The sequence below is a fragment of the Phacochoerus africanus genome, chromosome 1, assembly GCF_016906955.1.
Source record: "Phacochoerus africanus isolate WHEZ1 chromosome 1, ROS_Pafr_v1, whole genome shotgun sequence".
Lineage (NCBI taxonomy): Eukaryota > Metazoa > Chordata > Mammalia > Artiodactyla > Suidae > Phacochoerus > Phacochoerus africanus.
This window is the reverse complement of record NC_062544.1, coordinates 24933739-24957122: the sequence shown is the minus strand read 5'-3', so window position 1 is coordinate 24957122 and position 23384 is coordinate 24933739. Positions and strand designations below refer to the sequence as shown.

Here is a 23384-nt window from a genome sequence, read left to right as displayed (position 1 = left end):
GCTGATAGTAAGAGCTCCCCCATCCCATCGAATGTAACTGATTTGTCCACTAAATAGTGATCATCCCCAGGATGAGTAAACTCTTGAGAGGCTAAGTCTCTGTACCTTTGGCTGGCGATGATTGGTCAATTATAATTCTCTTTCATGTACACAGAGAGGCTTAGCTGGAGTTGCATTTGATAATTACATGAAGAAAGCTTCTTTTCGGACCGGAAGTACTGGTGATATCTTGTCAGCCCCAGAAGGGTGGTGGTTTGGAAAGACTCAAATTCTAGGGCTAGAAGGAGTTGTCTGCTCCTAGACAGGATGGCTGAATGACTGCAATATTTTGATTCGTGACTTGCTTCTCTGAATCCAGAGGTTTCTCTCTTGACTGGTGCCCCTCCACATTTCCTACCTGTAACCCAAAGCCCCCAAGTAATCCTCCCTTGGGCTCCTTTCGATTGGCCCCAACATCTAAAACTCTTTCTCTTGGCATTGAGTGGACACATAGCTACAGCATCCAGCCTCTAGCCTTACCCTAGAACTTGCACCGTCCAAAACATTAGGCACTGCAGGGAATATGGAGCCCTTAGACTATGGCTGGCTCGAATTGAGATAGACGTAAAATACACATCAGATGCCGAAGGCTTGGTATGAAAACAAGAATGCAAAGTATCTCATTAAAATATCGATCACACATGGAAAGGATTAGATCTTGGGTGTGTCAAGTTAAGTGAAATACTTTATTAACATTCATCTCACGTGTTTCCTTTTATTATTTTTAATGCAGCTAAGAGAAACATTTTAATTGCATCAGTGGCTCGTACGCTAGTTGGGTGGGATAGCACTGGTCTAGAATTCGCAGGTCTTCCTGGAGGGGTGTTGGTCTCTGCACCCTTTGGCTCTTGAAATGTTCTGTTGGCTGGCACAGAGGTTTATTTGGTTTTGACTTGGGGGGAATTAATTCTGGTGGGCCCTGGATTCCCCCAGTTCACCCCTTGTCTATCATCATTGTCCACATTCAGCCAACTTGACTCATTTGCTTTAACCTGCAAAACAAATACATTTGAGCCTGTGATCTCTGGAACAGCTGCTCAGAAAGAGACAGAAAGGGCGCCCACCCTAGGAGCTCCTTGCAGAGCAAACAAGGAATCCCAATTCCACTTGCAGCCTTTAGTAGCCACTCATAGCCCTCAGCCCCTCAGAGCACCCTCCAGCCCCGCTATGCTTGAACGCCCAGCCTTCATCCGCTGGTGCAGCTCTGGAGCTGCCTCTCAGCCTGGCTGCGCCGTCCTGCTCTCGACCTGCCCTCCCCTGATTTCTCTCCTAGATTCCAGCCCTCCTACAAAACTGTGGGACATCATTTGTCTGTGAGTCTCCACCAGGAAGATCCTCCTCTCATCCAGGCAGGGTCTTCCCTGCAGGTGTGGGTCAAGGACACAGTGCTTGGCTTTCTTCTGCCCTATCTCTGGGATCCCAAGAAAGGGTGTAACCACCCATGGACTTTTATTTTTCTTTCTTTTCTTTCTTTTTGTAACTTATTTTTTATTATGTTTGATTTACAATTTTTGCTGTACAGCAAAGTGACCCAATCATACATATATATGTGTGTGTGCGTGTGTGTGTGTGTGTGTGTATATATATATATATATATATATATTCATTTTCTCACATTATCCTCCATCATGTTCCATCACAAGAGATTGGATAGAGTTCCCTGTGCTATGCAGCAGGATCCCATTGCTTATCCACTCAAAATGCACTAGTTTGCATCTCCTAACCCCAAACCTCCAGTCTGTCCCACTCCTTCCCCCTCCCCCTTGGCAACCACAAGTCTGTTCTCCATGTCCGTGAATTTGTTTCTTTTCTATATATAGGTTCATTTGTGCCATATATAAGATTCTGGATATAACTGATAGCATATGGTATTTGTCTTTTTCTTTCTGAGAACCATGGACTTTTAGTTTCTCCTGAGTCAGCCTCCAAACTGGGGCCCCAAGTGGCTTTCTAAGATGTAGATTAGCTGTTGTCATTCTGCCTGCTTCAGCCTCCTCCGGTAAGGAGACCCTATCTGTCTGTCTGCCTGTCTGTTTACCTACCTACCTCCCTATCTACCTACCTATCCCATAGGCATTTTGCCCAATACAGGAGGACTTTGCATCTTGGCCCCAAGATTTTCCCTAAGCAGATGAGATACTTAAGGTAGTAGGATGCTGTATTTGTTAACTTCATGCTAATGAAATGAAGATGGTGATTTGCATTTATACACTGTGTGAGCATATAGAAAGCACTTGCTTGGGCATTATGTATGATGCTTATCCTAACGTCACAGCAGTACAAGCTGAGGCTCAGGGAATTGAATCCATGCTCTTAAAGACCCACGGCTAGAACAGGGCACCTCATCATTTATGCAGGTCTTTCTACCCATGTTCTCGAACTTCTTCAGAGTGTCCAGAGCTCATCCAGGAGGTCTGGGATAGGTCCTAGGAATCAGCATTAAATGTCTTTTATTATGGGAAATTTCACCCATGTATGAAAGTCAAGCACACATATGTAATCATAAATGAACCCCCATTGTGCCCATCACTCAGCTCCAGTCAGTATCAACTCACAGCCAGTCTTGTTGCATCCACATCGCTACCCAGTGCTCCCTCTTCTATATTGTTTCAAAGCAAACCCCAGACATGATCATTTCATTCCTAATTCTTACAGTGTGTATTTCTCAGAGATAAAGACGTCCGTGAAAAGTAATAACATAGTAAACACATCAAAACATAGCACCGTACCCTGATCACATCTACATTATTTTAAAAATCAAGGATGTGAATTTTTTTCTTTTTTTTTGTGAAGTACCATCAGTAAATTCTGAGCAGGTAGCCTGTGAGCCCCACCGTGAGTACAGCTGTCCTGTGTCATGCTGGCTCTTAAAACCCTCTTCCAACTGTCCCAATTTTTATCAATCTGTCCCCTTCGAAAAATTGAAAGACAAAACCCAAGTACTGGATGAAACTGATCTGCATCCTGCAAGTCCCAGTGACTCAGACTGGCATCTTCCCCCCTTTTTCCCCCTGAAAACTAAAAAGATTTTGGACCTCAAGTCAAACAAACCTGTGCATTCTTTTCATTGGTGGTAAGGAAGCATCTTGGGTGTGAATTAGATACACACTTAGATACATGGTTGAAAAAGAAAACACAGTGAAACCGCCGCTCTTACTTTTGAGGTGTCTAGATGTTTATTTTATGTTCGTGTCTATAAAGGAGTCTGTTCATTTGAATCTGGGGTCCATAAGATGCAGTCCAGAAAGACAGAAACTTGGTTCTAGCCACTTCTGTGTCTCAGTAGGGCAGCTCCTAGTAGGGGCTCAGTTCATTTTTTGCTTGAGTGAAGAATCTGGACTGACATTCAACCCACCGATTTTAAGCATTGGCATGCTATGACTAGGACTTTTCGAATGCGCGTGGTGTTCGAGAAGGCAGAAAGGAAGGCGCTCTTATTGAAATCTTTCATTCAAAGGTAATTTGAATTACCTCTGAGTGTTGTTATGCTGATATTGCAATAAAAACAATATTTGCTTTGGTGACTCCTAATAATAGTAGGCCTTTGAACTGAAACCAGTGAAATGTTATATGATGGGAAAACAATCGATCTTGGGTTTTTTTGTTTTTGTTTTTGTTTTGTTTTTTTCTATTTAGGGCACACACACACACACACACACAAACACACAGCATATGCAGGGTCTCAGGCTAGGGGTCCAACTGGAGCTGTAGCCACTGGCCTACGCCACAACCACAGTAACACCAGATGTGAACCACGTCTGTGACCTACACCACAGCTCATGGCAACACCAGATCCTTAACCCACTGAGCGAGGCCTGTATCCTCATGGAGAGTAGTCAGATTTGTTTCTGCTGAGCCACAATGGGAACTCCTGATCTTGGTTTTGTGTGCACCTTCTCATTACCTGAAGTTTCTTCTTGTTAAATGAAGTTCTTTACACCTTGAAAATAAAAAAGAAAGAAATCTTTCATTCAGTTACTTTTTCACATCAAGGGAGCAGGCAATGTCAACTCTTGGTGAAATGAAATATTAGAAACCCAACTGGAGCAGTGGGAAATTGCTCTTGTGCTCTTGTTGTTTTGCCGGGTCAGGGTGGCCCCCAATTGATGCTTTGAGTCTCTGGATCTCTGAGATAGGTGGCATTTCTCTCATGGAAAGATTTGGGAACTCCATTATAATCTCCCTCAAACAAAAGATGCCATTGACCAGACACTCAGCTGGAGGCACCAGGGCTTCTTACCTGGGATATATGTTTGGAGTTCATTTGGTTTTGACAGTGACCCAACTGCAAACATAGAATCTTACTTATTCAATTAATAAGTTCCTGTTGTGGCTCAGCAGAAACGAATCTGACTAGCATCCTAGGACATAGGTTCAATCCCTGGCCTCGATCAATGGGTTAAGGATCCGGCGTTGCCGTGAGCTATAGTGCAAGTTGCAGACTCCGCTCGGATCTGGCATTGCTGTGGCTGTGATGTAGGCCAGCAGCTACAGCTCTGATTCGACCCCTAGCCTGGGAACCTCCATAGGCTGAGGCCGTGGCCCTAAAGAGCCAAAAAAAAAAAAAAAGATAAATTGCTTGCACAAGAGGTTTGCCTTTTAAGATAAATCCTTCTGAAAGCCTATATTGAAAAAGCCCCAGGGAATAATTTTTTTCTGATATCAGTCTCTCCTGCTGTATAAAATAAGCTAAGCAAAACAATATCTTTCCTTTTGGTTCCTAGAGTAGAGTGATGTGTCAGTTGCCATATATTAGAAGTTGTGGATCAGGGAGCAAAGTTCAGCTTTGTATACGATGGTAGCATTGAGAGTACAAGAAATTTTTGATTCATAGATTATCCACCAGTCATTTTTTAAATTCCATAAATGAGTTTTGATTGATACTTGCTGCCTCAATGGGCTGTTTCCTCCCACTCAGCAGTGATTAACTAGGAAAGTAGTTTGTGTATGTATGTGTGTGTTTCTTTTATCAGCTGCATCTGTGGCATGTTTGTGGGCTAGGGGTTGAATCAGAGCTGTAGCTGCAGACCTGTGCCACAGCCACAGCAGCTCTGAAAAATAGTTTTATTGTTGTTGTTTTGTTTTTTGCTTTTTAGGGTTGCACCTGTAGCATATGGAAGTTCCCAGGCTAGGGGTCAAATCGGAGCTGCAGCTACGGACCTACATACCCTAACCCTAATCCTAGCCCTAACCCTAACTCCGAGCCACATCTGAGACCTACACCATAGCTCACGGCAATGCCAGATTCTTAACCCACTAAACGGAGCCAGGGATGGAAGCCACATTCTCATGGATACTAATTGGGTGCGGTTACTGCCGAGCCACAACAGGAACTCTCGGAAAGTAGTTTTAATACATACTCAAGCCAAAGAGAAACAGAATGACCATCCACTGCCCTGATCCCAAATCCAATAAAGGTTCTAAATATAAATGCTTTTAGATCATCCCCTCTTTAGGTTTGGCTAATCAAGAGTTGCTGGATTTTTTTTTTTTAATATTTCTAAAAATGCACTTGATTGGTCTCAGTGCAAAGGGCTTAGGAAGGTAGACAAAGAAGGTACTGGGTTAGGTTGCTCCAGTTTTCTTTGCTCAATTTGCTTTCACCCTATGACCTCGTGGTCCTTGATCTTGGATGTGTCATCTTTCAGGAGTGCTTTTTTAAAAAATCTTCTGAGCACTTCCTGATTGAGGAAAACTGACCTTGACACCTTCTTAGGAAATGCTTTGGTTTGGGTCCCTTGGGTTGCCTTTACTGACCTTGGCTCCCACGTCTCCTGCTGCTTTGGACTTTGCTGCTTAAAGTCCTGGCTGGGAACCTCTTCAGCAATCTGCCCTTGACTTGTTGGAGTCACTTCATGCAGAGTTATGGTAGAGCCAGAATTCCTCCTGGGTGGTCTAACCAAGGACTGTCTGATGCTGGGTTCCAGAGACCCAGATCCCTTGGTGAGGGGCAGGAGCTCCTGGGGTATTGGGTATCAGAACTTTACCCAATTGCCATTTCTTCCCCTCTCCTTCCTTCTTCCTCCATCCCTTTCTTGTCTCTCTCAGGGGCACTTTGTGAGTCCATCACTTGGCCAAGCATCTGCTTCCGAGTGAGTCCAACCAAGACAGACCTTTTCTCCTGAATCAAGCTCTCTTGTTTTATCCAGAAGAATCTACAGTCAAATATGGGTTCTCCTGACTAGATGGTGGATGGGGGAAATTTTAATCTCCCTCAGATTTTATGGAAAGAATATTAGCAACATTTGTGTGTTCTATTCTTTTTTTTATCTTTCATGGCTACACCCACAGCATGTGGAAGTTGCCAGGCCAGGGACTGAATGCGAGCTGCAGCCGCAACCTACGCTGTAGCTGCAACAATACCAGATCCTCTAACCTAATGCACCAGGCCAGGAATCGAACACTCGCCTCCACAGCGCTCCAAGCCTCTGCAATCAGATTCTTAACCTGCTGCACCACAGCAGGAACTCCTGTGTGTTCTATTCTTTGCAGAGTTGTAGGCATGTGTCCTGCATATAATAAGGATTTACAGCAATGTAAATCCAAGGCTAAGTGTGGGGAAAAGTCCAAGAAATAAATACAACATTTCATTGAATGCCCCCAGGGTTCCAAGGTGCTATGCAAAGTACACTCACACCCACTCGTTTCATCCTCACACTTAACCTGTGAGGTCAGCAAAATTCATAGCCCCACTGTAAAGATGGGAAAACTGAGGCATGGAGCATTTCAGTGGTTTGCATGATCATACAGCTAATAAGTGGTTCCACCCACTTCAAACACAAGAATGCCCCAAGGTCAGGAAGCTTCCAAGCCCCCTTCTATACCTTCAGAACAATTCAAGAGGAACCTCTAAGAGCAAATCCCCCACCCTGTAAACTGCCACGTAACACAGACAGGACATCCTGGTACATGAAGGTGACAGGGACAAGCACACTGTCCCCAACAGAGCAAAGAAGAGGGCATTTTCCTGCTTCTTGCCTTGCCTGAAATAGGGGAGGCAGGGGTGGGGTGAAGGTGGGGACTGTCATTCACTGTTGCTGGAGAACAAAGCATGCCTGACATTGCAGGGAGAGCCCCGGGACGCATTGTTAAAAGCTCCACTGGAACTAGACAACCTTTCAATCCATTTATCAAAGCGTCTGCAGTTCCCGTTTTGAGGTAGATGAAGCAATAATAAATTTGCGAAGAAAGTTAATCTGTGTCCAAAGCATTTTAGTAAATTAAAAAGGGGGAGGGGTGTTGGCTGGAAGGGGGATAGATCGGTTCTTGCCAACTCCCATTTGACTTACTGTCTCCTTAATAAGTCCTCTTTGGTCTGGCGTTTGGGGATGGAATAATCAGGCAGTTAATCATTTTCCGGAAGCAGGAAAATGCACTTTAGCTAATGCAGTTCTCCTTTCTTGCAGAGTCCTAATTTTTTAAAAAGGAATCCCCATCTGTAGCCCACTTCCCAACCCAAAAGCCTTTCCCACCAGCCGTCTGCCTTTATTTCCCTGGAAAATCCCAGCATACCTCTCTCTCTCTCACCCAACTCCAACCAAACACCTTTCATCTTAAGGTGGTTTTTGTTTTTTAAAGCAAGTTCCCTTTCCCTGGCCCCTTTCGAGCATGCTCCCTCAGGAAGAGGGAGGCACTAAACCCCCTAACAAGCAATTGGCCAGAACTCAACTCTTGAGCACTACGGATAGATTTTGTTATTTTTATTTAAGTGTCAGCCGAAAATGGTGGCTCTTGCCTCTCTCAAGGATAGGACTTGACAATAGCTCCATGCTCTGGCCTCACGCTGAGATAAACACACTATTAGGAACCCTCACAAAGGCCCCCGAGATAATTGTGGAGGGACAGTTACCGAAAATGAAGCACCGAGCCCTGAACCCTCCTCCACGCCCCATCAGTAACACCATTAAAGCTGTCACTTTGTCAGCCCACTGGAGGTATTTATGAAATCAATATACAATCCTGCAGATGGATGGCAGCGGTATTGTTAGCCGGAGAAGAGAGGCTCAATGGAAAATAAAATTAATAAAATTTACAAGCAGATTGTCATGGGGAACAGATAAATTCCCTACAATCTACTGTTTTGCTCAGTTGCAGCAAGAGGAAAGCCGCCGCGGGAAAGCGGAAAAACCTGGGCTTTCGAACGGGGCTCCTGGGAGCAGGGGCCAGACTGGGTCTATTAACAGCAAGGACACAGTGAATGGAAACTCGGGTGGCCGTCCCATCCAAATGCAGGATTTTGTCTGTGTGACCGCTTTCGTGGGAGATGGTCCAGCAACTCCATCAGATTCTTCAGCTCCATTGTGGCTCTGCTCTCTTCAGCCCGTGTACTACAGACCAGAACCTTTGCACAACTGATATTTATCAGTATACTGGAGTGCTTTAAACCCAAAGGGTTAATGCATTATTGGAATATGTACCCCTTCATCGGGCTGCCAAACGTGCTTCGAGCTGATCCTTCTAAAACGCTCCCCTGTTCCCTCCAGCTGCCCCTGATTTTGATCGTTAGTTATTTGCCAAAGGTATGGCCTGAGGTGTGTCGCAGAGCGGCCAGAGCTAGCAGCCAAGCCTAGGAGGCTAGCGGGCAGGGGCTGGCTGTGTCTGAGACCAGTCTTCACTTGGCAGAAAAGACTGGGCCCATTGTGGCTGCCGGGGCCTTGGGTACAGCAGCCCAGATGCCTGGTGGAAATTGCATTAGTCAGATGACAGGCCCTGGGCCCCCTTCTCCTGGAGGCTGATGGAGAGCAGAGGAGTGGCCTTGGTGACACTGCCTGACCTCTGCTGTCATCATGGGCTTTGTTCAGCGCCCCGACTCCAGGCTGGAGCCCTGCTCATTGAATCAGGCCTGGCCAGGGGAGCCTGCAACGGGGTCACTGCATCTGAATTTACTTATATCAGTTGCAAGCAGAGGAAACTGGATTGGAGATGGAGAGCACCCTGATTTTCAGCCCCAGAATGTCTCTGTGTTCATCTCTGCACCCGACCCCAATTCGGAGTCTTGCTTTGGGGCCCCAGACAACCCCCACGTTTCTCAGGTCTTGGCCAGCCATTCAGAGTGTGGCCGCCCAACTCAGCAGTGAGAGCAGAGAAATGGATGCCTCTCTTCTGATTCCTGTTTTTCCTCCTGCTCCCTGGCAAAATGGTAACGTGGAGGGCCCAGGTTTTAGTAGAGGTTGGTTGTCTGACCTCTCTTTCCAAATATATTTGGAGTCATCTATAGCTTGTGATTAGATGCCCATGGAAAATTAGCATGGGAGTGTCTGTCCATCTGTCTCTCGGACAGCACGGCAATCAAAGATGTTTAAGGTGTGTTTACCCTGCGACCCAGCGCGTTCTCCTTATAGGACTTTATACCAAGGAAGTCGTGAACAAGAGTCCTCAAAATGTGTGAGCCAGAAAATTCATCCTAGTGTTGCCTTAGATAGCAAATAAATAAATACCCAACAGTGTGGGATCCTATAGCCACAGTGTGGGATCTTATAGCCAAAATATTGGCATTATGGATGGAGTGGGATGGTCTGGACTGGGAGTTTGGGTTAGTAGATGCAAACTGTTACCTTTAGAAGGGATAAGCAATGGGGTCTTACTGTACAGCACAGGGAACTATAGCCAATCTCTCAGGATAGACCATGATGGGAGATAATAGAAGAAAAGGAATGTGTGTGTGTGTGTGTGTGTGTGTGTGTGTGTGTGTGTATACATATATATATGCCTGGGTCACTTTGCTATACAGCAGAAATTAGCACAACACTGTAAATCAACTGTAAAAAAAATTTAATATTGGCATAGGTGTACTGTTAATGACATGAACAGATGTTCTCAATATAGTAACTGAAAAAAGAGGTTATAACAGACTCTATACCATGAGCTCATATTGGTGAAATGTATATATATTGCTCCTAATTGGTAACAGTGATTGTGGCTGGGTAGATCATTTTTTACCTTCACATCTGAAGGTTTTGTGTTCCTTTGGAAATAATGGAGATATATATTTACAGACATAGCTATAGCTATGATTGATACACATATATATGCTTGATTACCGACAAGGACCTCAAGCCAGCTAGAGGTACGAATAGAAACAAGTGGGTGTGTTGGGTCCAGCGAAAAATAAAAACCGGAAAACAAAATAAAGAAAACATCATGGGTCTTTTAAGAAAGGAAACTGAGGATTTGGGGGTTCTTAAAGAGGATGCTGGTCCAAGACTTGGGCTTGGGCCAGCTTCGAGACCTGACACTTTGTCCCTTCCCCTCCCTGCTCAGAGCAGCATCTTAGCACGGCTCCATGTTCCCTGAGATGCAGGGGAACCCCCATTTTGGATGGGTCTGTGGAAATGCAATTTGAATGCATCATGCCTGTCACTAAGACAATCCAGGAGGCCCCCAGGGGTCTCTCTTGGGCCCTAGAAAAGCAGAGCTGGTCATCCCCCTTCACAAAATCAGGGCGGCCAGGCTGCCTTCCAATCCCAGATGACAAAGGCAGAGAGTCCCCGAGAGATGGGAGAATGAGTGGTGCTGACCCTGCGGTGGGGGAGGGACGCCGAGGGGGAGGGCAAGGAAGGGGTCATCTTCTGGGAGGTGGCAAAACAGAGAATTGGGTGCAGCGTGTGCAACAAATAACCTAGCGCTTGGCTCGTGGCCTGGAGGTGCGAGACCACCCACAGAGCTCGCCCTGGAGGCGAGCTGCCCCGCCTGGTAACCATTTCAGCAAGGCCTTCACCAGAGGAACAGCGCGGAGGCCAGCAGCAGCCCCGGGGCCTGAGACTAAACAGTCCCCCAAACACTCCTGACCACAGAGGCAGCCTCCGAGGGGTTTTGTTATCATAATGAGATGCAGATAAAGCCGGCCCAGGTCCTTAACGCCTGTGCCTCTTCTCTTCTCCTTTAGAGATCTGAGCGAAAACCAGATCCTGGGGATCCCAAGGAAGGCGTTCCGAGGCATCGCCGACGTGAAGAACCTGTAAGTGCTGTTTTTGTTGCTTCGCTGCAGAGGCAGCTGTCCGGCCCGAGCGGGGGAGAGGGATGGGACAGGAAGGCGTTGTCACCGCGCCTTGTGCTGCCTCGGTCCGGGCGCCTCTGAGAGATTGCGGGATGCGCTTCCGTGGTTTCCAGGGAACACACGTCGAATGCCACGCACGGCAGCTCCATGGAGTCCTGTTCTTCTCTGGTTATTCGTCCCCCAGGGCGAACAGGGGGTCCCAGCCCTGAGTCACGGCCCAGCCTCACAGTAGCTCTGTGGCCTGGGGCTCCACTCAGCTTTTGCCAAGGTCATTACCGGCTATAAAATGGGGATAGTAGCCTGGTGGGGTAGGGATGCAAAGGAGAAAATGTTTTAAACACGTAGCACCTCGTAGGCAGTAAGTGTTAAATAAATAGGAGCCTTGATGATGCTGAAGATCACAGAGGTCAGGATCTCGCCGGTTTTAATAGAATCTAATGAGGAAGCCTTGGGACTTATTTCCTAGGGTCGTGGGGAGACACAGGCAGATCTGCTGCAATAGATGCTTGGGAGTTTTGTAGGGTTTATGCTGAAATAATTATTGATTCACAGGACGTCTCAAAAGTAGTAGACCAGGTCCTGTACCCTCACCCAGTTTTCTCCCAGGGGTAACATCTCGTGTAACTCTAGTATAATGTCAAGCCAGGACACGGACGTGGGTGCCGTCCCCAGACTCCATCCTTCAGACGGCCCAGTGTGTGACGTGCACTTGCGTGCGCATGTGCAGACAGTTTTTATCATGTGCAGATTCCATTGCCTGTTGCTGCAATTGATGCAGAGCGGTTCCACGGCCACGCTTTTTGGACTTGCCAAATAACCTTTGTCGTTCCTACTACCTGCCCCCCAACCCTACCCCGCTGTTTGCTGCATATGACAACTCCTGGGGCTCTTCCCTTCTCGAGGAGTGTGCGCCTTCTGAATTTCCTACCCACATTGCTGTGCCCGTGTGCTCGGAACATGTGTCGGGAGGGGGGTATAGAGGAGGCGTTTCTGGCCGCCACCCCTGGCTCACATCCAACTTGAAAAGTCTTCAAAGTTTTTTTTTTAAAAAAAAAGCTTATGCTCTTACTTTTCACTTTAAGAGCTGCAGGGATTTGGGTGCCGGGAAGCTGCCAATGGCTTCCGATAAAGGCTGCCTGCACCCAATCCCCCTCCCGGCCCTGGCTTGGCTGAGAACTGAGTGGGAAGCTTTAGGTGTTTAATATGCAAAGCACACCAGAAGGCAGAGGCATCCGGGGTGAAGGGAGCAGGGGACAGAGAGGACTTTGCAAGGGGCTCCCAGTCAAGATGCCCACTGCTTCATCTGGGCGCGTTTGCCCAGGAGCAGGAAAGGGCAGGGAGGTGCAGACAAAGCCGTGGAAGATGGAACTCAGGCCGGTGCCCATAAACCAAATCTAAGAGATCGTGTTGATTAGCATCCCAGAAAGATAAGACGAGAGGGGAGCTTACCGATCCTCTAAAACCCCACAGAATCAGCGGTGAGAAAACTGAAGACCAGAGAAGGGCAATAACTAACTCAAAGTCAACCAGCTTCTTGATGGTTGAACCCTAAAGTAACTTCTTACATACGTGAAGTGGGAAATCTATGCTATCTTGTGACCCTGCTTTTAAAGGGGCCAGTTAACCACAATGACAAAAAACATATTGCGGTGTTGACCTAAAAAGGCACAATGTGTTTTAAGTTTTATTTGGGGAAAATAGGACTATATAGCCCAGGAGGCAGCATTTCAGAGAGCTCTGAGAAACTGGTCCAGAGGGAGCGGGGAAGGTCAGGGTTATATGTGACTTTAGCGAGGGGGGTACATGCAGTCAAGCGCACATTTGGGCAGAGGCTTGTAGTCACAAGCAAAGGTCACCATTAATGATTTTAGTGCTTTTCTAAATATGAGGACATGGAAGAACTGGGTTCCGAACCTCTTCTCCCGAAAAATAGCCACCTCTCCGAAGCCACGTTCTGCCACTTTTCCCTGGAGCACGGAGGGCCTCACTCCTGATCTCCACCCTGAATGCCTTTCAGGGCGTGTTGGAGGTCAGTGGTCCACAGCAGCTTGTGAGTTAATCTTTGTCAAGGGAGATGGCGAGGGACACTTTTTAGTGGGCACAGGGGTGGAGAAGGAAGGCTGTGTAATTCCCAGCTATGTTTTTGATTCTCAAGAAAGTGAGTCAGTCTCGCAATGGTTCTCAGTAGTTGCTGGCGTTTGGGGAGCTTATCATGGTAGTTTTCCCGTATTCTCGTTAACTTCACAAAGGACTCAGGGGTGAGACGTGTCAAGAGTCGGCAAATTCAGGAACAGGAAAGGTCAGGCCCTTCTTTTCCAGGCCACACAGATGGGTGTCACTCAAGGACCCGAACAGCAGGGATCTGGGAAAAGAGAGGAGAGGAAGAAACTCACTGCTTCAAGGATAAATTAACCAAGCCAACAGAAGGAGCTTGATGACAGTTCTCATCGGCTCAGTCAGCACAGTTTTGGTGGCCAGAACCTCTGAGGCCCAGAAGGGTAATTCCTGCTCTGGGGAGACTTCCAATATAACTGGGGACAAGAAACATGCCTGGGGATGAAAGTTTAGTGGTTTAACAGTGCCCAGCACAGTTGGCCAGCGAGCAGCCATGCATCGTGCAGGACTCAGAGCTCAGAGAAGAGCGATCGCTTTAAGCAGTGGAGCCCGAAGGGTAGAACCGTAAACTCTGGCAGCTTCCATAGATCTCTGTCTGATCCCCATCTGGTCTTGTGCTGAGTCTGTGGCCTGGGGTACAGTACTTGACACTAGATTTTCTCCACTCTCAGAGGAGGATAAGAGTTGTACTTATCCTGGAGTTACCATCGTGGCTCAGCAGTTAAAGAACCCCACTAGCCTCCATGAGAACTCAGGTGCGATCCCTGGCCTCGCTCCGTGAGTTAAGGATCCAGCGTTGCCATGAGCTGTGGTGTAGGTCGCACACGCAGCTAACATCCTGCTTTGCTGTGGCTGTGGCATAGGCCAGTGGCTACAGCTCCTCTTCAACCCCTAGCCTGGGAACCTCCATATGCTGCAGTGTAGCCCTAAAAAAGACAAAAAAAGAAAAAAGAAAAAAAAAAGAATTGTATGCATCCTCCTTCAAACCCAGGGGTTTAGTGAAGATTAGTAAAATAATGCATGTGAATAACTCAGTACTCTGCTTGGCACTTGGAAGGTACTTAGAAAGTTCTAGCTACTGTTACTGCTGTCTTCCTTTGTTGTTGTTACCATTGTAAAGACTTTCCCTGCAACCTGGAATGATGATTGGATTTCACAGCGTGAACAGACAAAGAGTGTGTGCCTCGTGTGGAGCCAAACCTGTACACGGTGTGTTTGAAGGGCCATCTCATCAGAGTTGAGGGGGTTCTGAGGAGCAGGTGATCAGGTTGGAAAGAGAGGGAGGTGGAGGTCTGGTGGCAGCGAGCCTCACCTGCAAGGAGTATGGATTTTATTTATTTTATTTGTTTATTTATTTTTATATATATATATATATTTTTAGGGCTGCACCTGCAGCATATGGAGGTTCCCAGGCTAGGGGTTGAAGAGGAGCTGTAGCCACTGGTCTATGCCACAGCCACAGCAACACAGGATCCAAGCCGTGTCTGTGACCTACACCACAGCTCATGGTAACACCGGATCCTTAACCCACTGAGCGAGGCCAGGGATCAAACCTGCATCTTCATGGATACTAATCAGATTCATTTCCGCAGAGCTATGACGGGAACTCCAAGGAGTGTGGATTTTGGATGTAGGTACTGAGAAGGTGGATAGTTTCCAAGCTGGCAAAGGTCATGATGAAAACATTTATTCTCTTGAAATAATGCCATTCAAAGCTACATGGATGGACCTAGAGATTATTATTCTAAGCAAAGCAAGTCAGAAAGAGAAAGACAAATACTGTAAAGCATCACTTACATGGGGAATGAAAATATGGCACAAGTGAACCTATCTACAAAATAGAAATAGACTCACAGACATAGAGAACACACTGCTGGTTGCCAAGGGGGAGAGGATGGGGGAGGGAAGTATTGGGAGGTTGGGGTTAGTAGGTGGAAATATCATCTAGAGGATGGATAAAGAACAAAGTCCTACTGTAGAGCATAGGGAACTATATTCAGTATCCTGTGATAAACCATGATGAAAAAGAATATATAAATATATATATATATATATCTGAATCACTTGGTCATACAGCAGAAATAACATAACATTGTAAAGCAACTGTATTTCAATAAATTAAAAAAATTTAAAGAGTGGGGCAGATTTGTGAGAAAAGAACAAAGGAAAGACTTTTGTTTTGTAATAGAAGGGATAACTGATATAAAGACTTTCTAGGACAGGCTCTAATTTTTAAAAAAATGATTCTGGAAGAAGAACCTAGGACAGGAGAAAGTGGAAGAAGGCGGGGGGGAGGGACAGGACGGGTGGCGGGGAGGCTCTTGTCCGCCACGAAGGATCAGCTCTTGGTCGGGAGTAAGAGGAGGAGTCCACAGTAAGATACAAGTGGAGACCTAGGCAATGGAACCGGGCAATTAGCAAGTTACTAGAGGCTGGGCCAGAGAAGGGGGAAATTATGAGTTTCATATTAGGCGACACAGAGAACGATGGTAGAGTCTCACAGTCATTCATTCATCCACGCAGCCCTCAAAATGCTTTTTGAGCTCCTACCAAATGCCAGTTCTGGGGGAAAACGCAGGAAGTGAGATATGTAGCTCTGTGAGCTCTGCCTTCTCCGAGCTCACACGGCACAGAGTCTGAGAGATCGAGGGGAAGCCAGGCTGGAAGATGGTGATTTGAGGGCAAGGTCGTATCCGGTCTTGCGTGGACAGTGTAGATGGAGCATCTTCCATGTGTTGGGAGATTGGTGACCCCAACACCCTGTCCCCTTCCTGCTGGTTCAAGGACTTCCGTCTGTGGCCACAGCTCCATTTCTGGTTTGACTAGGAGGAGGTCAAACTAAATAATCTGAGAGCCTTAGGAGAAAATGAAGTGTGGGTACTTGGAGACATAGGACCGGAGTTGAGGAGGAAGTTCAAGTAGGGAAGCAACTCGGTAGAGGTTGATGATTCAAGTGGTGCATTTAAATCTGTGTTGGTCCATGTGACATAGGAGACGCTTTGCAGAAGTTAAGTGTGTCTAGAACCTGTTAAGCAAACACCCTCCTCCACTCAGACCTCAGCCACCCACGTGTAAGCGGTCTCTCTTGTGAGTGATGAGTAGTTAATTTTAAACCTCAGGAAGGTACATCCCTGTCACGGGTCTGTTGGAGAACCACCTGCCAGCCCTCCAGCCTTTTCCATTGCTTCATGTGAGCTCAGAAAGAATATAACCCTCTTCTACTAGTTCTTAAGTAAGATAGGCGTGGCTGATAAATTATCGGGACATCAGGCTAAGAGATGATGGTTGGGACTCTTTGTGATACCATATGCTTCACAGAGAGGAGAAAACCAAAGATTGGCTATTTTTGATTGATCATTTTGCAGTTTTGACATAGATTTATAATTTTGTACTTGTGACATAGATTCGTGATCTTGTAGTTTTGACATCGATTTTCTTTGCTTGTTCTGACATTCTGCGATACCTCCCTTGTCCAGGTACAAAATTAAGTGTCCATCAGTGTGTATAATTCAGTAAAAGTCAACAGACACCACTGGGTCTAGGCTTCCGCACTTCACCTGCCCTTAAGTACTCACTCAACCGTCTTTTGGACTCAATCCGTAGAGATTTCTGTCTGCCCAGATTGCTCCCCACTCGGCCATGCTAGCAAAAGGAAGAAGGAAGAAGCAACTCAGGAGGCTGCTGGCAAGCGGAGGCCTGATTCAGGGAGGCCAGTAGGCAGGCATGCAAGCAAAGGGCCCCGGGAAGTGTTTGAACCCTGTGCGAAGGAGGTGCCACTGGTGTAACAGGGGTGCTGAATGGCCTTTGTGCCCTGCCCCCCCCCCCCATACACACACCAGGGCAGCTGAAGAGAGCGCCCAATCGCTTCCTCCTTCTCCAGAGAAAAGAGAGAATGCAATTAGCTGGGCATACCACACTATACAATTGCAAAAGGCTGCGTTTATGGGTGGCCCTCTTTCCGCTGCCTGTCTGGGACGGGGAGAGATTCTATATTTAACGAGAGCCAGTTAGATGGACAGATGGCTCTGGAGGAGGGCGACCCCAGGTAGCCTGACTTGTAGATAGACCAACCTGAGACTTGACGGTCTTCCCTGCCTCCCCTCTGCAAGGGCCAGGCGAAGGTCTGGGCCAAGACACAGAGAGAAAAAGACAGAAGGAGAGAGAGAGGCTTGTCAGACATAGAGGTTGGGGGCGGGGGTGGGGGGTGGGGGGTGAGGATGAATTGGAAAAAAAGAGACATGACAAGCCACCATCCAACAAAGCATCCTAAGAAAAAGACAGACCCGTATGGATTGGTTTTTTTAAAAAAAAAAAAAAATGTCCCCTTGCTCTCTCTCTCTCAGCAGTTATGTTTTCCTCTGTTTTTCAGTTTCTATTTGCGAGGACTCTGTAGGACATGCATTCCAGAAGGGAAAATCAATAACCCCTGTCTCTGCCAGCCTGCAGAATTTGGAATTGACGGTTTCAAAACAAAGCGGGGCAGGCAGCCTTTGTGTTTCTAGTTAGTCCGAGGTGCCGCACTGCCCGAATCGGCCCTCCCGCTTCCTGAGATTAATGAGGGCTGTCTCGGCTCCAGTGAGCAGGTGGTGATCTTGTTGGGGGGGGTAGGGGGAGGGCCACGAAGCACCCCATGGTTGGTGGCATCTCTGTCGGCTCATCTCAGCGTCTACACTTGGAATGGAGTTCATGCTCCTCTAAAGAACCCGGGTCCTCTCTCACACATCACCTGCATCCTATTCTCTGGTCCATCCCTGGACACCCCAAGCTCCTTCCTGCCTCCGGGCCTTTGCACCTGCCGCTCTCTTTGTGTGCGATGCTGAGCCCTCAGACCTCCCATAGCGGCTCTTTCTGATCTTTCAGGTCTCAGCTCAAGCATTGCCTCCTCCTCCAAGTGGCCTTCTTCCTTGACACCCCCAACCCCCCACCCAAAGCAGCCCCACTGCCCTTCTTCTCTATCCCACTGCCTAGTTATATTTCTTTGGAGCCCTCATCACCCTCTGAGATGCTCTTGTTCATCTATTTGTCACTCTGCCTCTGGATGTCACAGCATGATCGCGTGTACACTGAGATCCTGCCTGTCTCAATCACTGTGGAATCCCTGGGGCCCAAACAGCTCAGAGCAGAGAATAAGGTTCACTCAAAATCCACCCAATGAATGGTTTTGTTCTTTCGTGTTTCTAGTATTTGCGGTTGGCCTATTATATACAAGAAATCATACCCAATTGTTACAATGGTTAATATGAAAATAATATTGTAGCAAGAATGAGACTGTCTTTGCCCTTGAAGAACTCACAGTGTAGTGAGAGGACAGACTCAGTGGTTGCAGGATGGGGGCCAGGATTCGTTGGTGCTAGGGACAAAGATGTGGGCAAGCCCAGAGAGACAGGCGTGATTCTGGCTTCATTCAGGAAGTGACATGAATTGGGACTTGGGGCATATGGAGGTTCCCAAGTTAGGGGTCAAATCAGAGCTGCAGCTCTTGGCCTGTGCCACAGCCACAGCAACACGGGATCCAAACTGCGTCTGTGACCTACGCCACAGCTCATGGCGACACCGGATCCTTAACCCACTGTGTGAGGCCAGGGATCAGACTCACTACCACTGAGCCACAACAGGAACTCCGAGTTGGGTCTTGAAGGATGAATAGGAGTTCACCCAGGAGAAGGGCATTCCAGGCAGATGAAAAAGTGTGTGAAAAATCACTAACTTGTGGAAAGGGACGGAAGTGTATGAGAGACACATGGCTTGTTGGAGACGCATGGCTAGCGCACAGAGAGCAGGAGGAACAGTGAAGAGAGATGAGGTTGGTGGGGTTAGTGAGGTGAGAAGGGGGCGTGGGGGACTATGGGTCTGAGACAAGCTTGAATGCCTGATCCATAGGGCAATGGGGATCCACCGGAGAGCTTCTAGGAGGGGAGTGGTGTGATCAGATTTTCATTTTGGAAAGGCAGCTCCAGCATCGGTGGGGAGGGTGGATTGCCGAGGGGAGACCAAAGTCAGGGTAGCCTGTGAGGAGCCATACAGTTGTTGAAAACACCTGGCCCTGAATCAAGCAGGCGGAGTGGCCCTAATGTGGCAGCAGCAGACTGCGGAGACCTGCAGGAGAGAGCCAGCCGGCCCTGGGGGCTGACGGGACTGAGGGCCCGCCACCTGCCTCCAGACGTGAAAGTGGTGCTGAGTCTTGGAAGGGGGATTTGGGGAAATCTGCTCACCTGCAAGAGGCAAACAGAGACGGATGCCTCACCTTCCTGAGGTGCAGCAGGTTTTCTAGCCGGTCCTTCTTTGCGTTCCTGGCTGAGCATGTCAGAGGTGCTGCTGGAGGATGTAGGACTGTGCCCCAGTATGCTCAGTGCCCCCCAAAGGAAGCTGTCTCGAGAAAGGGGTCATGGCAGCTTACCTGCCTGCACCCTCTTCCTCCATTTCCTTCTGCCTTCTTCCCTCCTTCTCTTCCCCCTCTTCTTCCCCTCCCCTCCTTCCTCCTCCATCACTCCTTTCTTTCCCTTCCTGCCCTCCCCACCTCCTTCCCTCCTTCCTCTCTCTTTCCGTCCTTCCCCCTCCTCCTTCCCCCCTCCTTCTTCCCCTTCCCTTTCTTCCTCCCTGCCTTCCTTCTTTCTTTCCACCCTTCCATTTTTCTATTCTTCCTTCCACAAATGGCCGTGGAGCCCTTACCCTCACCAGGCGCAAAGCAAGTCCTGGAAGGAAAAAGATGAATAAACACATTCCCTACTTCCGAGACATTGCATCACAGGGAGGCAAACAGATACACCAAGAATGTGCATAATATGATAAATACCCCGCTAGGGGGCTCCTCCCTCTCTGCCCCCATGGGCTACAACAAAAGTGCTCAATAAATAGCAGTTGATGCATTCAAGTAAATCCTCTTAAATGAGAACAACAGTAAAATAACCTGGTGAGCTGAACTCCATTAGCGTGAAAAAGATGGGGAAATACGGCAGCGCAAAGTGGCCCCTTCCCAAAAGTTGTGCCTAGACTTGGAAAGTGACAAATCCCTTCTAGACCAAGATTACACGGTTTTATAGATCGCGTGAGAGGTTCTCTGTTGAGCTTTGCCTATTTCCTGTAACACCGCCCCCACCTCAAGCTCTACCTTCCTGCTGGATTGTCTTTTCCCCTCCAACAGCCAGCAAGCTATGCTAGAAGCTGAGTCTCCCTTATTCACTGTTTGCTTGGAAAGAGTTAGTTTTCTTCCTGGTTCACAGTAGATGCTCAATAAACAAGGAATCAATGGGTGACCTTCAGAACAAAGAGAATCCAGCCCTTAGGGAACTGCTAAAACCCTGAATGAAAGAGCAGGATTATATCTGGGAGCAAAGGAAAATCAAAGCAAAGCTTCAAGAACCCGTCCAGGGAAGCCTTCACATTTTTGCAGGATAACGAAGACCATTTTTTCTGGCCCCAGCGCTAAAATGTACTCTCTGGGACATTTTTATTTACAGGCAAACACCATTTTTTTTTAAACTCATCCCAGATATTTAACCCCTCTGAGCACTAAATGCCCAGCCAACCAGGGATTGCAGCAGGCATGTGAATTAGAACCCATCTTCCCTGTGTGCTGGCAAGAAGGCACAGTGATTCCAGGCGCCTCTGAGTTGGCCTTAGCGGTCTTATGAGATGTTCGCTGTTGGCCTGAGCTTTTGCCTGGAGATTCGTAAATCCAGGGAGAAATGAAAGTGTCTTAAGAAAAGAGGAGATCACACGTTGAGACTCGAGTAGCTATTGAGGTCCTGACTCCTTATCTCACTGGCATCAAAGTAGTATAGTGATTAAAAGTATGAGTTTTAGAGTCAGACTGGATTTTTTCTTCTTTAATTCCGGATTTGCCACTTATGACTTATGTGACTTTGGGCAAGTTACTTACCTTTCTGAGCCTCAGTCTCCTAATCTATAAAACTGGAAAAAAGCCCAGTGAGGAGTAAAATAGAGAAATATGTGCCTTAAAGGGACGAATAATACTTCTTCATGGTTTGCCCAAAGCCTTCATGGGTATTATCTTATTTAATTAACACAACAGCCCTGCCAAACCAGTAGGGAAAATTTTTATTAGCCTCTAGATATAGATGGGGAAGTTGAAGCTCAAAGAAATTTAGGAACTCTTTGGAGTTCCCATCATGGCGCAGTGGTTAACGAATCCAACTAGGAATCATGAGGTTGCGGGTTCCGTCCCTGGCCTTGCTCAGTGGGTTAAGGATCCGGCATTGCCATGAGCTGTGATGTAGGTCACAGACCGGATCCTGCGTTGCTGTGGCTCTGGCGTAGGCCGGTGGCTACAGCTCTGATTCGACCCCTAGCCTGGGAACCTCCATATGCTGCAGGAGCGGCCCAAGAGATGGTAAAAAGCCAAAAAAAAAAAAAAAGAAAGAAAAGAAAAGAAAAGAAATTTAGGAACTCTCCTATATTCTGAAGCTATCTACAGAACAGAAACAGACTCATGGACATGGAGAGCATTGTGTTTGCCAGGGGGAGAGGGAGGGAGTGGGATGGACTGGGAGTTTGGGGTTAGTAGATGCAGACAATTCCATTTAGAATGGATAAGCAGTGAGATCCCACTCTATAGTACAGTATCTATCCAAATCTCTTGTGATAGAACAGGACGCAAGATAATATGAGAAAAAGAATGTATATCAATGTATAAATGGCTCACTTTTCTGTACAGCTGAAATTGACACAAATGTTAATCAGCTATATTTTAATAAAGTGCTTTTTTTTTAAGACATGGAAACAACCTAAATGTCCACTGATGGATGAATGGATTAAGAAGATATGGTATATGGAATACTACTGAGCCATAAAAGAGAATGAAATAATGTCCTTTGCAGCAACAGGGATGGACCTAGAAATTATCATGCTAAGTGAAGGCAGAAAGAGGAGGAAAAATATATGAGACCACTTGTATGTGGAATCTAAAATACAACACAAATAACATTTACAGAACAAAAACAGACTCACAGACAAAAACAGATTCACAGACATAGAGAACAGACTTGTGGTCGCCAAGGGGGAGGGGGTGGGGGGGGATAGACTGGGAGTTTGGGATTAGCCAATGAAAACCAGTATATATAGGATGGATAAACAACAGGTCCTACTCTATGGCACAGAGAACTATATTCAATATCCTATAGTAAACCCTAATGGCAAAGATATGTGTATGTAAGTGTAACTGAGTCACTTTGTTGTACAGCATAAGTTAATACAACATTGTAAACCGATTGTATTTCAATAAAATTTAAAAGAAAACTACAACAGCCCTACCAGATCATGAGAGAAAATTTTATTAGCCTCTAGACATTGATGGGGAAGTTGAGGCTCAAAGAACCTCAGGAACACCAAGGCAACAAAGCTAGTCGTCAGCAAGGCTGGGATGGAGTCTGGAGTCTCAAGCATGGTTCACTAGGAAAAGCTCTGAGATCTGATCAGCAGAGTGACCGCTTGTGGGAAACAGCAGGAATAATCAGTAGGGAATGTTGGAAGAGCATCTCTGGCTTCCAGCACCAGCCAAGACCCCAGACAGGAGCTGGCTGTGATGGTCACCATTGGGGAAGTATTTCTGAGAAGACCATCAGGATTGTCTGAAAGTGTGAGGTTTTTGTGGTTTTTTTTGTTTTTTTTTTTAATAATAGACTTATTTTTTAAGAGCAGTTTTAGGTTTATGGAAGAATTGAGCGGAAAGTATAGTGTTCCTGTATGCCCCCGTCCCCCCCACCTGTTTCTCCTATGACAAGCATCTTGTGTTAATGTGGTACGTTTGTTACCACCGCTAAACCAATATTGATACATTGTAACTAAGACCCATTGTTTGCATTCAGATTCACTCTTTGGGTTTTGGCAAATGTATAATGAGGCATATCCACTGTTGTAATAACATAAAAAAGCTTTTCACTGCCCTAAAAATGCCCTTGCTGCACGCATTCATCCCTTCCTCTAAGTCCGCCAAGGCCTGAAGGGCGAGCTTTTAAATGTACAGGTAAATCCTGCCGTCTTTTCATAGCCCTTCACGATAGCTTATATCTATTCAATTTCTCAGACTCTAACAGCCTGAATCTTCTTTTCTCCTTCTTTGAGAGAGGGTAAGGAACACCTTGCAAGTTTGAGTACCATAGAGTAAATCAGCAAGAAAGCCAGGTTCAGCCCCAGCTTTCCCACTCCTAGCCTGCGTAGGGTCGAAGGAATTTCTTCTCCTTCAGAGAAGACCTAAGGTTCAAAGAACCTACCCGGT

The 23384-nt window shown here is 46.8% G+C and overlaps 1 protein-coding gene across 1 annotated transcript in view; it reads left to right on the top strand.

Moving 5' to 3' along the window:
• SLIT3 (slit guidance ligand 3) overlaps positions 1 to 23384 on the top strand; it is a 670365-nt gene that overhangs the window by 427110 nt on the left and 219871 nt on the right. Inside the window, exon 5 of the mRNA XM_047784155.1 lies at positions 10925 to 10996. Within this exon, the coding sequence (XP_047640111.1) occupies positions 10925 to 10996 (72 nt within the window). The remainder of the gene's footprint in view (positions 1 to 10924; positions 10997 to 23384) is intronic.